Source organism: Mustelus asterias, chromosome 22 (assembly GCF_964213995.1).
Source record: "Mustelus asterias chromosome 22, sMusAst1.hap1.1, whole genome shotgun sequence".
Taxonomy (NCBI): Eukaryota; Metazoa; Chordata; class Chondrichthyes; order Carcharhiniformes; family Triakidae; genus Mustelus; species Mustelus asterias.
In genome coordinates, this window is record NC_135822.1 from 75,672,055 (window position 1) to 75,692,708 (window position 20,654).

General features: G+C 53.7%; 1 protein-coding gene across 4 annotated transcripts in view; it reads right to left on the reverse strand.

The window, feature by feature from the left end:
• LOC144510192 (drebrin-like protein B) overlaps positions 1–14,882 on the reverse strand; it is a 38,135-nt gene extending 23,253 nt beyond the window's left edge. For all 4 annotated transcript variants that reach the window (XM_078239667.1, XM_078239666.1, XM_078239665.1 and 1 more), the window contains exons 1-5: positions 14,741–14,882; positions 6,796–6,851; positions 3,721–3,833; positions 3,158–3,232; positions 2,504–2,650 (exon numbers count right to left, since the gene is read on the reverse strand). In XM_078239667.1, the coding sequence (XP_078095793.1) occupies positions 2,504–2,650; positions 3,158–3,232; positions 3,721–3,833; positions 6,796–6,851; positions 14,741–14,823 (474 nt within the window). In that variant the 5' untranslated portion in view covers positions 14,824–14,882. The remainder of the gene's footprint in view (positions 1–2,503; positions 2,651–3,157; positions 3,233–3,720; positions 3,834–6,795; positions 6,852–14,740) is intronic.
• Between the last annotated feature and the right edge of the window lie 5,772 nt (positions 14,883–20,654).

The window sequence follows — 20,654 nt, forward strand, 5'->3', positions numbered from 1 at the left end:
TTTCCCACCCATGTACCTGTCCAAATATCTTTTAAATGTTATAAGTATACCCGCTTCTACCACCTCCGCAGCTCATTCCATACACACACCACCCTGTGTGAAAAAGTTACCCCTCAGTTCCCTTTTAAATCTTTCCCCTCTCACCTTAAACCTATGCCCTCTAGTTTTGGACTCCCCTACCCTTAGCTATTCACCTTATCCGTGCCCCTCATCATTTTATAAAGGGCTATACGGTCACCCCTCATCCTCCTCTGTTCCAGGGAAAAAGGTCCCAGCCTATTCTCATCATTCAAACCTTCTAGTCCCACTAACAGCTTTGTAAACCTTCTTTGCACCCTTTCCAATTTAATAACATCCTCCCTATAACAGGGCAATCAGAATTGTATGCAGTACTCCAAATGTGGCCTTACCAGTATCTTCTACAGTTGTAGCATAACATCCCAACTCCTGACCGATGAAGGCAAGTGTGTCAAACACCTTCTTCACCATCCTGTCTACCTGTGACACCACTTTCAGGGAACTATGTACCTGCACCCCTAGGTCTCTCTGATCAACACTACTCCCCAGGGCCCCACCATTAACTGTGTAAGTCCTGTCCTGGTGTGACTTCCCAAAATACAACACCTTGCATTTATCTGAATTAAGCACCATCTGCCATTCCTCAGCCCACTGGCCCAGATCATCAAGATCTCGCTAGAGTCTTAGATAACCTTCTTCACTGTCCATTACACAACAAATCCGCAAACTTAGTAACCATGCCTCTTCTACATTACTGACTCATAGGGGCATAGACAAGGTAGATAGTCAATATCTTTTCCCAAAGGTAGGGGAGTCTAAAACTAGAGGGCACAGGTTTAAGGTGAGAGGGGAGAGATACAAAAGTGTCCAGAGGGGCAATTTTTTCACACGGAGGGTGGTGAGTGTCTGGAACAAGCTGCCAGAGGTAGTAGTAGAGGCGGGTTCAATTTTATCTTTTAAAAAGCAATTAGATAGTTACATGGGTACGATGGGTATAGAGGGATATGGGCCAAATGGGGGCAATTGGGATTAGCTTAGGGGTTTTTAAAAAAAATAAGGGTGGCATGGACAAGTTGGGCCAAAGGGCCTGTTTCCATGCTGTAAACCTCTATGACTCATGCTCCTCCATTGACTGAGACAGGGCTACATCAGTGCTGCTCAGCATTACATTAAACCACGCAAAGCGATAGAAAAATCCTTTGTACTGCCAAGATCCTGCTCTTCCCTTCCTGTCCCTCAGCTGATGGGACGGTATGCCTTTAAGAATTTTTTTTTAAAAAATCATGTTCTCTGCAGTTATAAGCAGGCACCGAGCTGTCTGCTTAGGTGTCCTTTATTGCTGCTTAAATGGGGTTTTGTTTATTTTAATCTGGGCCTAATGTGATGTCCTGGAGTTTTACGAGTTTACGACCCTTTTGAATTGTTGGGGGAAGAGTGATTGATAGGTCAGGTGACAAGAGTTGTTTTACTTTCAGTTTGGCTGCTGTTTTAGTTAGGTGGTGTTTGGACAGCAGACTGAAGACAGGATTTCTGTGCCTCTCTCCCTGGTATTAGGAATGCTGCTATATTGGAAGCAGCTTTTCTTGCCTACCTGGAGTGAAAAATTCTAATCTTGGTGCTTTGCTATCTTGATGCCAGCAGTGGCAATATCTCTACCTCGAGGTGCTGGGAGTTTCCAGAACGGGGATGTCAGAGTTTCCATTCTCCAACCAAAGGACTAAGTTCCAGCATCACGTGAGTGTTCTCATTTTCTGTGCTAAACCTGCAGCAAGTATATGTTTATAAGGATGTTTGTTGCATTGAAACAGTGTGTTCAGTTGTTGAGGTTTATACAATATCATGGGGTTTTTTCTTGTTTCTAATTGGTAAAAGCTATTGCTAATTATCTTTCTGTGTTAACTGTATTCTTAAATAAACTTTGTTTGATAAAAGCTTCCTAGTGGGTCATTTGAATCATACCTGAAGTGACTCTCATGCTCAGCATAGAATCATAGAATCCCTACTGTGCAGAAGGCGGCCATTTCAGTCCACCGAGTCTGTACCAATCACAATCCCACTCAGGCCCTATTCCCGTAACCCCACATATTTACTATGCTAACACTCCACCCCCCCCAACACTAGGGGTCAATTTAGCATGGCCAATCAACCTAACCCACACATCTTTGGATTGTGGGAGGAAACCGGAGCACCCAGAGAAACCCACGCAGACACGGGGAGACTGTGCAAACTCCACACAGTGACCAAGGCCGGAATCGAACCCAGGTCCCTGGCGCTTTGAGACAGCAGTGCTAACCACTGTGCCACCGTACTGCCCTAGCCAAATTCAAATTGCGAAACTTATGGTCTCGGCTGACTTCATAAAACACTTTGGAGTTTCTGATTTGGGTTATAACAGTTGACAAGTTTCTAACAATCTCTGACCATCACTTGGGTTAATTCTGCACGCCCCCTTCTCCGAGTTTCTCTAGTACGGACAGAGACTCACCACTGGTCCCTGTGGGTGTGTGTCCTGGAAGCGGGAACTCTCCTTATGGAAGCTGTAGTTGGCCCCTGAGGCCTTCGCCACTTTTTCAATGATCACCTCTGGTTCCACATCCTCATCTGCACGGGCATTGATAGTGACATGGGCACCCTGGAGAGAAGTACGGGTTTGACAGCAACTTGCATTAGTGAAGCAAAATGTCCCAACCAAGTTCACAGGTGAAAGGTTGGATCAAACTTAGCATGGAGAAGCGTAAATTGTCTCTTTTGGACAGGTGACCAAAAGCCTGGTGAAAGAGGTAGGTTTTAAGAGAGGCGAAGAGAATACTGGAGCTTAGTGCTGAGGCAGCTAAAGACCATGGTGAGGTAAAGGAATTAAACATGTAAGAGATGAAGAAGCACAGAGATTTTCATGGGTTCTAGCTCTGAATAAAGTCAGAAAGATTGGGAAGGTGAGATCATGGAGCGATTGGAACTCAGGATACAAAGCCAGGAAAACATTGGCATAGTCAAGTCTGGAAGCAGCAGAGGCACGAATTAGGGTTTCAGGTGGGCTGAGGTAGGGGCAAAATCGAGTAATAGGAGCATTCGGAAGTGCAGTTAGACACCAGGCACTGCAATATTTGGTGGGATAAACAAAAACCTGGACACATCTTACCTTTAAAAAGTTGGCCACAGTACTGACATGATTGGCACACAACCCTTTCCTGGCATCCTTCACTCCTTCACCAGTCTGAAGAGAAAGGGTCAGGTAAGTAGGCTGAATGTAACTGTGATGTTCAGTTGTTCCTACAGCTGAAACAACTGCAGCTTTATATAACCCGATCTTATCTGTCCCTCAAACTGAGCAAACATGGATTTAAGGAGCACAGTTCCCGTGGAAACCAGGCAAAACCAATAAGATGGTGAAAGGAATTAAAACTGATCCTTGCAAAGTTAATATTGGTCAAATGTTCAAATACCAAAAGGACACAAAACCAGAGGTGGTGTTCTGTTCTCAGCTGTACACTAAAGATGAAGGAGGGATACCAGAACCAGAAGTAGGTGTAGGGACAGGACATAAAGCCGGTGTCTCCCAGCGTTAGCCAGGTTTCACAGTGCAGTGACCATTCAGAAGACGAGGCAAAGAAAAAGCACCATCAATCACCCCGTCATTCATTCACAGTAAACTGTCGAGTCATTTAGAAATAAATACTGACATTGCCACAGCTTGACACTTACCCAGTTAATCAGGACAAACTTGGGCAATCCTGAATTTGGGTCTTTCACTCGGCAAAAGGCATACATCACCTTCCCACTGTTTAGTTCTTCCACTAACTCTTCAAGACCCCCATCTGAAAATGGCAAACGAACAAGCAATGAAGATAAACTCAGCACAAGTTGTCCTGTGTGCACACAGTCTTTCACAATCCTCTTCTTACAATGGGCAAGCTTTGCACCTGGGTTTGTTAAGAATGATGCATTCCTTCTCAAGGAAGGTAAGGAGACTGTCTTGGTGACGGAGAAGAATTGGGAGCCAAGTTTAAGGTCAAAGATGAGATTCAGATTCACACTGAAAGGGGAATCAGTGGCAACAGAACAGTGTGTGGTGAGAACGGCCCCATCTTATTGATGTTTAGACTGGAGGAAAGTGCAGCTATTCTGGGATGAAATGTCAGACCAATAAGCTGATAAAAGGCAGGGGAAGAGTTCAGCAAGGAGGCGGGAGGGGTGATGGCATTGTCATTTGGAGGCTGACCCATATGTCTGCAAGACAAACATTTGGAGATAGGGCAGGAAGGATATGACATCATGGCCACCTGTGACTTAGACCTGGGCTGTTTCAGTGTGGCAATGGAGACAAAAATCTGACTGGAGAGGCTCGGGGGCTGCTGATGAGGATCTATGAAAAGTTCACACGCAACACTGACTGAAATATAGAATCAAAATTAGTTTCCCTGTCTCTCAGTATAAATTAAACAAGAAGTTTAATGAGGAACAGAGTGAGGCATAGTTGCTGCATCTTGGCAGAAAGATCCCTGCAACCGATCCCTGCATCCCTGGAAAGCGTACAAAAGGTCCAGAGACCTCGGCGATGATAGGGATCTAGATGAGTATACGGCTTGTAGGAAGGGGCTTAAGAAAGAAATTAGGAGAGCCAGAAGGGGTCACGAGAAGACCTTGGCAGATAAGATTAAGGAGAACCCTAAGGCGTTCTATAAATATGTGAAGAGTAAAAGGATGAGATGTGAAGGAATAGGACCTATAAAAGGTGAAGGTGAGAAAGTCTGTACAGAACCGGAAGAAATAGCAGAGATGCTTAATGAATACTTTACCTCGGTATTCACCGTGGAAAAAGACCTGGGTGGTTGTACTACAGGATTGCGGCAGACTGAAAAGATTGAGTATGTGGACATTAAGAAAGAGGATGTGTTGGAAATCTTGAATAGCATCAAGATAGATAAGTCGCCGGGTCCGGATGGGATGTACCCCAGGTTACTGTGGGAGGTGAGGGAAGAGATTGCAGAGCCTCTGGCGATGACCTTTGTGTCGTCGATGGAGATGGGAGAGGTTCCGGAGGATTGCGGATGTGGTTCCTATATTCAAGAAAGGGAATAGGGATAGCCCAGGAAATTACCGACCGGTGAGTCTAACCTCAGTGGTTGGTAAGTTGATGGAGAAGATCCTGAGGGACAGGATTTATGAACATTTAGAGAAGTTTAGTGTGCTCAAAAGTAGTCAGCACGGCTTTGTCAAAGGCAAATCGTATCTTACGAGCCTGGTAGAGTTCTTTGAAAATGTGACTAAACACATTGACGAAGGAAAAGCGGTAGATGTGGTTTACATGGACTTCAGCAAGGCGTTTGATAAGGTCCCCCATGCAAGACTTCTCGAGAAAGTGAGAGGGCATGGGATCCAAGGGGCTGTTACCTTGTGGATCCAGAACTGGCTTGCCTGCAGAAGGCAGAGAGTGGTTGTAGATGGGTCTTTTTCTGAATGGAGGTCGGTCACCAGTGGAGTGCCCAGGGATCTGTTCTGGGACCCTTGATGTTTGTCATTTTCATAAATGACCTGGATGAGGAAGTGGAGGGATGGGTTGGTAAGTTTGCCAACGACACGAAGGTTGGTGGTGTTGTGGATAGTTTGGAGGGATGTCAGAAGCTGCAGCGTGACATAGATAGGATGCAAGACTGGGCGGAGAAGTGGCAGATGGACTTCAACCCGGATAAATGTGTAGTGGTCCATTTTGGCAGGTCAAATGGGATGAAGGAGTATAATATCAAGGGTAAGACTCTTAGAAGTGTAGAGGAGCAGAAGGACCTTGGGGTCCGGGTCCATAGGACTCTTAAATCGGCCTCACAGGTAGAGGAGGTGGTTAAGAAGGCGTATGGTGTGCTGGCCTTCATCAATCGAGGGATTGAGTTTAGGAGTCGGGAGATAATGATGCAGCTTTATAAGACCCTCGTCAGACCCCACTTGGAGTACTGTGCTCAGTTCTGGTCGCCTCATTACAGGAGGGATGTGGGAATTATTGAAAGGGTGCAGAGAAGATTTACAAGGATGTTGCCTGGATTGGTTGGCATGCCTTATGAGGATAGGTTGAGGGAGCTCGGTCTTTTCTCCTTGGAGAGACGAAGGATGAGAGGTGGCCTGATAGAGGTGTACAAGATGTTGAGAGGTATAGATCGGGTGGATTCTCGGAGGCTTTTTCCCAGGGCTGAAATGGCTGCTACGAGAGGACACAGGTTTAAGGTGCTGGGGAGTAGGTACAGAGGAGATGTCAGGGGTAAGTTTTTCACTCAGAGGGTGGTGGATGAGTGGAATCGGCTGCCGTCAGTGGTGGTGGAGGCAAACTCGATAGGGTCTTTTAAGAGACTTCTGGATGAGTACATGGAACTTAATAGGATTGAGGGTTATAGGTAAGCCTATATATAAGCCTAGGTAGGCAGGGACATGACCGGCACAACTTGTGGGCCGAAGGGCCGGTTTGTGCTGTATTTTTTCTATGTTCTAACCAATGCCCACTAGGTAGATGAATTCATCACAAAAATATCGTGACAAATCCACAGCAGCTTCATTTATCTTACCTCAGGCCAATGAGGTTATCACTTATTACTGAAGAAATGGGCTATGGGCCAAGTAAGTGCTGGCAAGTGGGATTAGGTGGGCAGGTCAGGGCCTGTGTCGGTGCAGACTCGATAGACCAAAGGGCCTCTTCTGCACTGTAGGATTCTGTGATTTTGTGAAATGTCAGATGCAAATTCAAATGCCAGCCGATGCCAGTGACTGATGGCAGTGAGATGATGTGACCCTCACCTCCAGTTTCAGCCAACCGCAAATCATTGCTGTTCCCTTCATATGTAAAAAGTGCCCTGAAACAGAAGACAAAGCAGTTAGATTCCCTCTGGACATGGTACAAAGTACACACTCTCAACAGGAGATAATACCCAGACAGAAAAGCTGCCAAATGCAGCCAGCATTTCCCATTGCAAGCAGTGGCAGTGCCTCAGATGGAGTTTAGACAGAGGCAATGCAACTCACTACTTCCACACTGTTAATGGAGCTCAAATCAGAATCATACCATGCACAATTCAAGTCTTCATCAGCTGGGAGATGTTTACCTCAGCCCAAGGATGACATCTCTGATGGTATAGCCTCCCCTCAACATTGCACTGGGATCGGCTTTGAAAATTTACCCTCTCTCTGGAGTGAACCAAAGGGTTTTGGACACGGAGAATAGTCCTCACCGAAACCAAGCCACAACCAGCGATGACCTCTCTGGACACGTGAAAGGGAGTGTTAAATGAGACTGAATACGAGATGGTTCATTTGTGCAATGACTATTCCTCTGACTCAGAACTAACTCTTAGACCAGTTTCTCTGGTGAATGCTTATCAAACGGAGACTGACAATGACTACAGTTGGTCAGTGCAGCTGAGTGCTGGGTGGTTAACTGTTATGATGTGGAGATGCCAGCGTTGGACTGGGGTGAACACAGTAAGAGTTTCACTCCATCTGATGAAGGAGCAGCGCTCCGAAAGCTAATGGCATTTGCTACCAAATAAACCTATTGGACTTTAACCTGGTGTTGTTAAAACGCTTACTTTTGGTTAACTGTTAGTCATGAACCAAGATACAGACCTGCTGCTGTTCTGCACTGCAGGGATGCAAATGCATATCTACAATTAATCTGCAGCTACAGGGCCAGGTCAAATCTTGTCTTCCTCCCCAATCAGACTGCTCAGCTTCTCTTTGGCTGGTTTCCTGTTTCCGACACGTAGCAAGATCAGTTGCTGTGTCCTTTTTCCTCTCCCCGCAACAACGTTGGTTTAAATTCACACTCCTGCTCACACAGAACATCTGAACCACACTCTTCATACTGCTCTCACCCCACAGGCATGCAAATATTGTTTTTCTCAATGCTTCACCCAATTCTCTTTCTGAAAGCTCCGACTGAACCTGCTTCCATCGCCTTTTCACACACTGCATTACAGATCACGACAACTGACTTGTGTTCAAAGGAAATGATCACCACCCCACTGGTTCCGTTGACAATCTGTACCTTCTGGTTATACATCCTCCCGCAGGGAGGAACTGTTTCTCTCAGTCCATCTCCCTTTCAAAAAACCTTTCAGAATTTCAAATGCTTCCAACCAATCTTTATTCACATTAACACAGGGGAGTCAGAGCAATGAAGATGAGTCATGTTATAATCAATCCTTTGAGGATTTGGAACGCCAGTGTCGTTAAACACTGCTGCCAGACAGCAGCAGAACCGTACGCCCAGTCATCCCCTGCCTCTCTCTCTCTCTTCCCGCTGCTGTCAATATCACTGGTGTCAGGATTGTAGACCTAACAATATGACCATGTGCCAGGTACAATTAACATAATAAAGCCCTTTAAAATTAGTCAACGGTAACTTTAAAACACATATTGTGGGAAGAGAAACATTTGAAACAATCTCCCAGGCAGGAAGATGAGGCCTATGTCAAAAACAATGAGATACTGCATGAAGGTTTGTGAGGGTAATACATGATGAAAAGGGTAGATCATAAGCATTTAGGACATTATAGCTCAGAATTGTGAAAGCAGACACATTTTCATGGATAGCCATTTTTACCCAGAAGCGGCACGGCGGCACAGTAATTAGCATTGCTGCCTCACGGCACCAGGGACCCAGGTTCAATTACAGCCTTGGGTGACTGTCTACGTCAGTGGTTCCCAAAGGGTGCGGCGCGCCACACTGGTGCGGCGAGAGAGGATGGCAAGTGTGGCGGGAAGATTCAAGGACAATCAAAGAAACATTTAAACATGGATAGATATTTTTCCAAAGTGAGAGCAAGAGCATCAAGTGATGCTGAGGACGATGTCCCATGATCATATTATAAAGTAGTGGTGTTCTGTGTTATGAATCAAGCACTGCAAGGAGTTGTTTTTTTTGTTTTTGAATGTATTTCTTATCAATAAAAAATTCGGTGTGGCGCCAGCAAATTTTTATTCCGAAAGTGTGGCCCAGTGAAAAAAGTTTGGGAACCACTGGTCTGTGCGGAGTTTGCACGTTCTCCCCGTGTCTACGTGGGTTTCCTCCGGGTGCCCCTGTTTTCTCCCACAATCCAAAGGTGTGGGGGTTAGGTGGATTGGCCATGGTAAATTCTCCGTTAATGTTCAGAGATTTGTCGTTAGGGGGATGAGTGGGGTAAATGCACAGGGTTTTGGGGATGGGGCTAGGGATGGGCCCGGGTAAGATGTCTGTCGGAGAGGCGGTGTAGATGTGATGGGCTGAATGGCCTCCTTCTGCATTGTAGGAATTCTATGGGATATCCCGTGATACCATTAAACAAAAGATCTATCCATTGTTGCCAATTCCAGTGGTCCTGGAACAAGTTGTTTGTGGTAGAAGAGGTTCACAAGCTGCCTCTGTGTGAACAAGAGATCCTTCACGTCTGCCGTGAGCAGTCTTTGCCCTGGATTCTACACACCAGAGGAAATAGTTTCTCTCTCCATGTTATCAAAATAATTTAGTATTTTTATGCACAATTAGACAATATTACTGAACAAAAACACAGATCATTGCACATGGTAAGATCCCACACAGCAAAGACACTGCTCCGGTGCCAACTATTCAACAGTAACTACATCTCAAAAGGCACTTCCTTGGATGTGAAGCACTCTGGGAGGTACTGAGATTAACAAAGATGCCATTTAAATACAAGCTTTATTTCCCCCCCATAACCATCGAAACCTAAGGGAATATAAACTCAGCTTCGACAACACAGTCTCTAAAACTAAACTCTTTCTTTCTTACTACCGTCCCGGTGAATCTACGCAGCACGCCCTCAAAGGCAGCGTCCTCCACCCTGAGGTGGTGACCAGCACTCCCAGCTCAAGGCCAGTGTGAAGGCTGAATCAAACAACACACTGTGATTTTGTAGTCGGGCCAAACGGAGAGAAACATTGAAGAACGAAACTCAGGTTCACAAGATAGCTGGGGAAGGGTTTGGGCGTTAATAGTAAAGATGGGAGCCAAGCTGGGAGATAGACAGTGCTATTTTGTAACATAATGCACTGAAGAGCTGCTGCGTGTGGAGCAGACAGAACCAGTAGGACCACTTTCTTCGGCAGCGGGAATAACAAGCGAAGGGCAACAAACTCTCATGTGATTTGACAAGTGATGATAAAGAGGGGCGGAGGGTAAAGGAATTTGCAGAAGCGAGTTGTGGAATTTTCTTTAAGCCGCCTGTGTTACATGAGCACTCAGATCCTGCGCGGATCAGCTGGCGGGGGTATTCACAGACATCTTCAAACTCTCTTTACAACAATCTGAGGTCCCTATTTGCTTCAAGACAACAACCATCATCCCGGTACGTAAGGAAAGCCAGGCAGCGTGCCTTAATGACTATCAGCCGGTGGCTCTGACATCCATCATTATGAAGTGCTTCGAAAGGTTAGTCATGGCACGAACCAATTCCAGCCTCCCGGACTACCTGGATCTACTACAGTTTGCCGATCACCGCAACAGGTCCACAGCAGACACCATCTCCATGGCCCTGCACTCAACCCTGGAACTCCTGGATGACAAAGACATCTATTTATCGACTACAGCTCAGCCTCCAACATTATTCCTACGAAACGCATCTCCAAACTCCGTGGCCAAACAACCTAGCACTAAGTTGATCTTTCTCTACACCCTAGCCAAGATTGTAACACTACATTCTGCACTCTCGCCTTTCCTTCTCTATGAACGGTATGTTTTGTCTGTAAAGCACGCAAGCAACAATACTTTTCACTGTATGTTAACACATGTGACAATAATAAATCAAACGAAACATGTCCTAAACAGATTGGGGAGATCACTGACTGGCACACTGTTGGTGTAGAATGTGGGAAATAAGACATATTTTCAATTGTGGAAGTAAAGCAGAGATGAAAAGAGGGGCAGTGAAAAGCAAACAAACTCAACGCTCATTCTGAGCAATTTCTGATGACTAACTTGGAGAAGCAAAACTCAAAAGCCCACGAATAAGGCTCCCACTCAAGGCGGGTATCTGTTGTACAATCAGAAACTTGCCTACTTCCACTATTCAATCTTGGGCTCAGAATGAATTGGTAACCAAGTATCCCTGCAGTGAATTAACATCCTCTCTTTCCAAGTGTACATTTGTGTGGCAGCTGATTACAAAGTGTTCAGTAACTTCACTCGAGCAGACTGGGATTGAGCAACCTGACCGGTGATAAAGTCCTTGACTTTGTCCGTAACAAATCGCTGGTGTGATCAGGGACCGGGATTTGGCGAGAATATTCTGCACATCCAATCGACACAGATAAGCTGGGAGAGGGTCGACTTTCGATCTCTCTGATTCTGGGGTACTTGATTGCTCTACTCGAGATGTGCACAGAGGCAGTGCAGGGGTCCAGCCAGCTGCGTGTGGTTGTGAAAGGAGGTTAACCAACAAGTGAACAGATCATTGTGAACTTTTACTGGCCAACATGTTTCCACTTATTGAGAACTTGTGGTTAATCACTAGACACATTTTCAAATTCTATCACCAGTTTAGCATGTCAAAGTCTGGATAATTCTTGTGGCTCATGCATGAAGCAACAGTCTAACGTGCAAACATAACTAACATTGCAAAAACCTGGGGCTTTATTCTTTGAAAAAGACAAGGACTGAAGGGTGACTGGACTGAGGTCTTGAAAATCATGAAACGTTTTGAGAGAGTAGATACAGAGTAACAGTCGCCTCTGGCAGGGCCAAGCACAAGAGAAACCATCACTGTAGGAAAGTTAATAAATCCGGGGGGGGGGCGTGCGCAGAGAGAGAGAGTGTTCCATGGAGATGTGCGGGGAAGTGTTTTTTCACACAGAGGGTGGTGGGGGCCTGGAATGCACTGCCAAGTAAGGTGGTTGAGGAAGACACGTTAGCCACATTTAAGACTTATCTGGATAGACACATGAACAGGTGGGGAATAGAGGGATACAGGCAGTTGGTTTAGATAGGTAAACGTGATTGGCACAGGCTTGGTGGGTCGAAGGGCCGGTTCCTGTGCTGTATTGTTCTTTGGGATGAAAGCTGAGAGGATCTGAAGATGTTGCAGAGATTGGGTGAGGTTATGTTCTAGAAAAGGGCAAAGTAAGGAAACTGTAAACGCGATCAGTTAAAGCAAACAAGCACATTCTGATTCACTGAGCAGTGCAAGGACTGCACTAGTTCCTGATTTACTTCCCTCTCAGCTCCCCTTCCTTATTTCACACTGCACCCACTCCAATGGCAGCACAGTGATATATTTCACAATTGCTATGACTACAGCTTACTCACTCCCCTTGAACTGCAAAAGGTGATCCGTCCACATCCTTTATTTCCGTGTCTGGATCGAGTGTAACACAAGGAAAGGTGTTCTTTCACACTATCTCCTCACCTTCAGTCTCCCCCTTCCTCCAACAGTCCAAACCCCCTCAACATCGCTCCACCTCGCTGTCAGCTGTTGCTTTCCTGTGTCACAAACCATTCCTCTACCCGCTATGCTTGTGTTAGAACATTCTCACCCCCAATCACACAGGGGAACTTGGACAGAGACCATTAATTCCGCCTCTTCCCCTCCCAAACATCCCTTGTTCACAGTGACTTAGTCAATCACCTCTGCCATCAATAACCCCACATTACAGATCCTTTTCATTGAAACATTAATAACTTACAGCACAGGAGGCCAGTCAACACATCACATCTCTACCAGCCAAAAAAAAGTGATCCAGCCTCATCCCACCTCCCAGCCCTGTTGGTACTTACCAAGTGTATTTTAAATGTAGTGTGGGTTTCTGTCTCATCCTCTCTTTCAGCCAGTGAGTATACCACCAGTCTCTGGATAGAACAATTGCCCAACTTTCCTTTAATTACTGTCAATTACTTGACATCTATGTCCCTGACTATTGACCTCGCCAAGGGAAATACAATTTTCCTGCGCACTCACTCATGCTCCAAATTAAATCTTCCCCCAGTCACCTCTCTGCCAAGGAAAACAGCTGGTCTCACCTCCCTGCTCTTACAGTATTGCTGAAATTCTTTGTTCTGACAACACTTGTAAATACTCCATGCAGTCTCGCTTGTCCCTGTAATATGGCCACCAGAACTGTGTGAATACGCTAGCTGTGGTCTAATTAGTGTTTTATACAGCTCCAGCATAACTTGCCTACTCTTATATTCTATGCCTCAGCTCGTAAAGTATCCATCTATCTTCTTAAGCACAAGATCTACCTGTCCTAGTACCTTCAAAGATCTCTGGCCACATACTCTAAGGTGCCTCCTTTGCAACATTCAGTATCCTGTCATTTGTCTATTCCTTTGCCCTGCTCCAATGCCATATCTTGCACTTTGCAGACTAAATTCCATTTGGAATTGTCCTGCCCAGTTATCAGAGCATTGAAATCTTCCTGCGGTTGACAGATTCCTTCCCATCAACCACACAATCAATTTTGAGATTGCTGAATTGTTAATCTGACCGCTACATTCAAGTCAACAATATTGGTATGTACTACCACCAGAACACCAAGCCTTGCAGAACCAGACTGAAAACAGCCTTCGAGATACCAAAATACCACCAACCATTCCCCTGTTTCCTGCCTCCGAGTCAAGTTAAAATCCAATTTGCCATTTGCCCTTGTGGGTGGCAGTTAGGTGGATTAGTTATGCTACGTTTCCCCTTAGTGTGCAACGTGTGCAGGTTAGGGGGATTAGTGGGGTAAATGTGTGGGGATAGGGCGGTGGGTGGGCCTGGGTAAGATGTTCTGTCAGTGAATCAGTGCAGACTCGATGGGTGGAATGGCCACCCTCTGGACTGTAGGGATTCTCTGATTCCCACTGGCTCTCATCAGTCTTTCAGTTCTGAGGGCACACTTCAGGCAAAATGTGAAGGCAAGAGGGAGAAACTGTTCCCATTGGTTCGATGATCAAGAACCAGAGGGGATTGATGTGAAATGATTGGCAAAAGAAGCAACAGCAACGTGAGGAGGAACTTTGCGATCTGGTTAAGATCATGAATGCGCTGCCCAAGAATGTGTTGGGAGGCAGATTCAACTAGGTTTTCAGCAGGGAATTGGAGAACGACCTGAAAAGGATCAATGTGCCAGGCTATAGGAAAGCAGTCGGGAATGCCAGGAGAGGAATGACACCCTCAGAGGGCCAGACCGAACAGAAAGGGCCGAATAGCCGCTCTGTTTCCACCATTCTACGAGTCTTGTTAAAATCCATACAGACCACATCAGCCAATCCTTCTTGTGGCCTCTCTGGAGCAGTGGGACAGCAGTGTCCCTAAGTGCACACTGCCCTGGATCCAGCTCCTACCTGCTGCCCTGCCACAATCCCGGCTGCCCCCCTTCCCCCTCCCCGGCTGCCCCCCCTTCCCCCTCCCCGGCTGCCCCCCCTTTCCCCCTCCCCAGCCCAATGCCTACCCACACACAGGATCAGAGCCCCGGCTGCCCCCCTTCCCCTCCCCTTTCCCCTCCCCTTTCCCCTCCCCGGCTGCCCCCCTTCCCCCTCCCCGGCTGCCCCCCTTCCCCCTCCCCGGCTGCCCCCCTTCCCCCTCCCCGGCTGCCCCCCTTCCCCCTCCCCGGCTGCCCCCCTTCCCCCTCCCCGGCCCTCACCCACACACACAGGGCCAGAGCCCTGCCTGTTCCCCCTCCTCAGCCCTCACACACACAGGGCCACAATCCCGCCTCTCACTCCGCTGTCCCCCATCCCTATCACTCCCACACCGCGCCCTGTGCTCACCAGTCAGTGGCGGTCTTGTCGCTCACTACATCCTGGTAGGCCGCCTGCAGCGCCGGCCCGTTCCGACTCAGGTTCAGCGCCATCACTAGCACAGCCCGACACCCAGTGCGCAGTCTCAGCACACAACCCCTGCTGGCCGGTATGCGCATGCTCCGAGCACCGCCCTGTCCACCGCCACTCTGCGCATGCGCCCAGCACCGCCCCTCTTCCGCCACTCTGCGCATGCTCCAAACACAGCCCCGGCACCCGTAACTCTGCGCATGCGACCGCTTGAGGATTTGCCAGGATCCAACCACGCATGCGTCATTTTCATGTCTGCTTGCGACCAACCAACTGCGCATGCATCCTGTTCACCGCCTGCCAGGATCCTTACCGCGCATGCGTCCCGCTCACCGCCTTATCGCGCATTCGCTTGTTAGCCATAACTTTCCCAACATCACGCCTCACTCTGATATTCTTTTTGTGCTTCTTCATAGTCAGGCGGCTGCTGAGAGGCCAAGCAGCAAGAAGCCAGCAATTGGGCAGTCCTTTCAATCTCCCTCCCATCCCAGTTCACAAAACGACATCCAGGCGCCACCTCCAGTTGTTGTTGTCAAATATCCTATGGCGCTGGACAGGCCGGTCAGACTGTGGGCCCGGGCTCGATGCCGGTCAGTGGGTGGGCCCAGGCTCGATGCCGGTCAGTGGCTGGGGCCGGGCTCGATGCCGGTCAGTGGGTGGGCCCGGGCTCGATGCCGGTCAGTGGCTGGGGCCGGGCTCGATGCCGGTCAGTGGCTGGGGCCGGGCTCGATGCCGGTCAGTGGGTGGGCCCAGGCTCGATGCCGGTCAGTCTGTGGGCCTGGGCTCGATGCCGGTCAGTGGGTGGGACCGGGGCTCGATGCCGGTCAGTGGGAGGGCCCGGGCTCGATGCCGGTCAGTGGGTGGGACCGGGGCTCGATGCCGGTCAGTGGGAGGGCCCGGGCTCGATGCCGGTCAGTGGGTGGGCCCGGGCCCGATGCCGGTCAGACTGTGGGCCCAGGGCTCGATGCCGGTCAGTGGCTGGGCCCGGGGCTCGATGCCGGTCAGACTGTGGGCCCAGGGCTCGATGCCGGTCAGTGGGTGGGCCCGGGCTCAATGCCGGTCAGTGGGTGGGCCCGGGCTCGATGCCGGTCAGTGGGTGGGCCCGGGCTCGATGCCGGTCAGTGGGTGGGCCCAGGGCTCGATGCCGGTCAGTGGGTGGGCCCGGGCTCGATGCCGGTCAGTCTGTGGACCGGGTCTCGATGCTGGTCAGTGGGTGGGCCCGGGGCTCAATGCCGGTCAGTCTGTGGGCCCAGGCTCAATGCCGGTCATTCTGTGGACCAGGGCTCGATGCCGGTCAGTGGATGGGCCCGGGCTCGATGCCGGTCAGTGGGTGGGACCGGGGCTCGATGCCGGTCAGTGGGTGGGCCCGGGGCTCGATGCCGGTCAGTGGGTGGGACCGGGGCTCGATGCCGGTCAGTGGGTGGTCCCAGGCTCGATGCCGGTCAGTGGGTGGGCCCGGGGCTCGATGCCGGTCAGTGGGTGGGCCCGGGCTCGATGCCGGTCAGTGGGTGGGCCCGGGGCTCGATGCCGGTCAGTGGGTGGGCCCGGGGCTCGATGCCGGTCAGTGGGTGGGACCGGGCTCGATGCCTGTCAGTGGGTGGGCCCGGGGCTCGATGCCGGTCAGTGGGTGGGCCCGGGCTCGATACTAGTCAGTGGGTGGGCCCGGGGCTCGATGCCGGTCAGTGGGTGGGCCCGGGGCTCGATGCCGGTCAGTCTGTGGGCCCGGGCTCGATGCCGGTCAGTGGGTGGGCCCGGGGCTCGATGCCAGTCAGTGGGTGGGCCCGGGCTCGATGCCGGTCTGTGGGTGGGACCGGGGCTCGATGCTGGTCAGTGGGTGGGCCCGGGGCTCGATGCCGGTCAGTGGGTGGGCCCGGGCTCGATGCCGGTTAGTGGGTGGGCCCGGGCTCGATGCCGGTCAGTCTGTGGGCCCGGGCTCGATGCCGGTCAGTGGGTGGGCCCGGGGCTCGATGCCAGTCAGTGGGTGGGCCCGGGCCCAATGCCGGTCAGTGGGTGGACCCGGGCTCGATGCCGGTCAGTGGGTGGGACCGGGCTCGATGCCGGTCAGTGGGTGAGCCCGGGCTCGATGCCGGTCAGTGGGTGGGCCCGGGCTCGATGCCGGTCATTCTGTGGGCCCGGGCTCGATGCCGGTCAGTGGGTGGGCCCGGGCTCGATGCTGGTCAGTGGGTGGGCCCGGGGCTCGATGCCGGTCAGTGGGTGGGCCCGGGGCCCGATGCTGGTCAGTGGGTGGGCCCGGGCTCGATGCCAGTCAGTCTGTGGACCGGGCTCGATGCCGGTCAGTGGGTGGGCCCGGGCTTGATGCCGGTCAGTCTGTGGACCGAGCTTGATGCCGGTCAGTGGGTGGAACCGGGGCTCGATGCTGGTCAGTGGGTGGGCCCGGGCTCGATGCTGGTTAGTGGGTGGGCCCGGGCTCGATGCCGGTCAGTCTGTGGACTGGGCTCGATGCCGGTCAGTGGGTGGGCCCGGGGCTCGATGCCGGTCAGTGGGTGGGCCCAGGCTCGATGCCGATCAGTGGGAGGGCCCGGGCTCGATGTCGGTCAGTGGGTGGGCCCGGGGCTCGATGCCGGTCAGTGGGTGGGACCGGGGCTCGATGCCGGTCAGTGGGAGGGCCCGGGCTCGATGCCGGTCAGTGGCTGGGCCCGGGGCTCGATGCCGGTCAGTCTGTGAGCCCAGGCTCGATGCCGGTCAGTGGGTGGGCCCGGGCTCGATGCCGGTCAGTGGCTGGGGCCGGGCTCGATGCCGGTCAGTGGGTGGGCCCGGGCTCGATGCCGGTCAGTGGGTGGGCCCGGGCTCGATGCCGGTCAGTCTGTGGGCCTGGGCTCGATGCCGGTCAGTGGGTGGGACCGGGGCTCGATGCCGGTCAGTGGGAGGGCCCGGGCTCAATGCCGGTCAGTGGGTGGGACCGGGGCTCGATGCCGGTCAGTGGGAGGGCCCGGGCTCGATGCCGGTCAGTGGGTGGGCCCGGGCCCGATGCCGGTCAGACTGTGGGCCTAGGGCTCGATGCCAGTCAGTGGCTGGGCCCGGGGCTCGATGCCGGTCAGACTGTGGGCCCAGGGCTCGATGCCGGTCAGTGGGTGGGCCCGGGCTCGATGCCGGTCAGTGGGTGGGCCCGGGCTCGATGCCGGTCAGTGGGTGGGCCCGGGCTCGATGCCGGTCAGTGGGTGGGCCCGGGCTCGATGCCGGTCAGTGGGTGGGCCCAGGGCTCGATGCCGGTCAGTGGGTGGGCCCGGGCTCGATGCCGGTCAGTCTGTGGACCGGGTCTCGATGCTGGTCAGTGGGTGGGCCCGGGGCTCAATGCCGGTCAGTCTGTGGGCCCAGGCTCAATGCCGGTCATTCTGTGGACCGGGGCTCGATGCCGGTCAGTGGATGGGCCCGGGCTCGATGCCGGTCAGTGGGTGGGACCGGGGCTCGATGCCGGTCAGTGGGTGGGCCCGGGGCTCGATGCCGGTCAGTGGGTGGGACCGGGGCTCGATGCCGGTCAGTGGGTGGGCCCGGGGCTCGATGCCGGTCAGTGGGTGGGCCCGGGCTCGATGCCGGTCAGTGGGTGGGCCCGGGGCTCGATGCCGGTCAGTGGGTGGGCCCGGGGCTCGATGCCGGTCAGTGGGTGGGACCGGGCTCGATGCCTGTCAGTGGGTGGGCCCGGGGCTCGATGCCGGTCAGTGGGTGGGCCCGGGCTCGATGCTGGTCAGTGGGTGGGCCCGGGGCTCGATGCCGGTCAGTGGGTGGGCCCGGGGCTCGATGCCGGTCAGTCTGTGGGCCCGGGCTCGATGCCGGTCAGTGGGTGGGCCCGGGGCTCGATGCCAGTCAGTGGGTGGGCCCGGGCTCGATGCCGGTCAGTCTGTGGGCCCGGGCTCGATGCCGGTCAGTGGGTGGGCCCGGGGCTCGATGCCAGTCAGTGGGTGGACCCGGGCTCGATGCCGATCAGTGGGTGGGACCGGGCTCGATGCCGGTCAGTGGGTGAGCCCGGGCTCGATGCCGGTCAGTGGGTGGGCCCGGGCTCGATGCCGGTCATTCTGTGGGCCCGGGCTCGATGCCGGTCAGTGGGTGGACCCGGACTCGATGCCGGTCAGTGGGTGGGACCGGGCTCGATGCCGGTCAGTGGGTGAGCCCGGGCTCGATGCCGGTCAGTGGGTGGGCCCGGGCTCGATGCTGGTCAGTGGGTGGGCACGGGGCTCGATGCCGGTCAGTGGGTGGGCCCGGGGCTCGATGCCGGTCAGTGGGTGGGCCCGGGCTCGATGCCGGTCAGTCTGTGGACCGGGCTCGATGCCGGTCAGTGGGTGGGCCCGGGCTTGATGCCGGTCAGTCTGTGGACCGAGCTCGATGCCGGTCAGTGGGTGGGCCCGGGCTCGATGCCGTTCAGTGGGTGGGCCCGGGCTCGATGCCGGTCAGTCTGTGGACCGGGCTCGATGCCGGTCAGTGGGTGGGCCCGGGCTTGATGCCGGTCAGTCTGTGGACCGAGCTCGATGCCGGTCAGTGGGTGGGCCCGGGCTCGATGCTGGTTAGTGGGTGGGCCCGGGCTCGATGCCGGTCAGTCTGTGGACCGGGCTCGATGCCGGTCAGTGGGTGGGCCAGGGGCTCGATGCCGGTCAGTGGGTGGGCCCTGGCTCGATGCCGATCAGTGGGTGGGCCCGGGCTCGATGCCGGTCATTCTGTGGACCGGGCTCGATGCCGGTCAGTGGGTGGGCCCGGGCTCGATGCCGGTCAGTCTGTGGACCGGGCTCGATGCCGGTCAGTGGGTGGGCCCGGGCTCGACGCCGGTCAGTGGGTGGGCCCGGGCTCGATGCCGGTCAGTGGGTGGGCCCGGGCTCGATGCCGGTCAGTGGGTGGGACCGGGGCTCGATGCTGGTCAGTGGGTGGGCACGGGCTCGATGCTGGTTAGTGGGTGGGCCCGGGCTCGATGCCGGTCAGTCTGTGGACCGGGCTCGATGCCGGTCAGTGGGTGGGCCCGGGGCTCGATGCCGGTCAGTGGGTGGGCCCAGGCTCGATGCCGGTCAGTGGGTGGGCCCGGGGCTCGATGCCGGTCAGTGGGTGGGCCCGGGCTCGATGCCGGTCATTCTGTGGACCGGGCTCGATGCCGGTCAGTGGGTGGGCCCGGGCCCGATGCCGGTCAGTGGGTGGGCCCGGGCTCGATGCCGGTCATTCTGTGGACCGGGCTCGATGCCGGTCAGTGGATGGGCCCGGGCTCGATGCCGGTCATTCTGTGGACCGGGCTCGATGCCGGTCAGTGGGTGGGCCCGGGGCTCGATGCCGGTCAGTGGGTGGGCCCAGGCTCGATGCCGATCAGTGGGTGGGCCCGGGCTCGATGCCGGACATTCTGTGGACCGGGCTCGATGCCGGTCAGTGGGTGGGCCCGGGGCTCGATGCTGGTCAGTCTGTGGACCGGGCTCGATGCCGGTCAGTGGGTGGGCCCGGGCTCGATGCCGGTCAGTGGGTGGGCCCGGGCTCGATGCCGGTCAGTGGGTGGGCCCGGGCTCGATGCCGGTCAGTCTGTGGACCGGGCTCGATGCCGGTCAGTGGGTGGGCCCGGGGCTCGATGCCGGTCAGTGGGTGGGCCCAGGCTCGATGCCGGTCAGTGGGTGGGCCCGGGCTCGATGCCGGTCAGTGTGTGGGCCCGGGCTCGATGCCGGTCAGTGGGTGGGCCCGGGCTCGATGCCGGTCAGTGGGTGGGCCCAGGGCTCGATGCCGGTCAGTGGGTGGGCCCGGGGCTCGATGCCGGTCAGTGGGTGGACCCGGGCTCGATGCCGGTCAGTGGGTGGGACCGGGCTCGATGCCGGTCAGTGGGTGAGCCCGGGCTCGATGCCGGTCAGTGGGTGGACCCGGGCTCGATGCCGGTCAG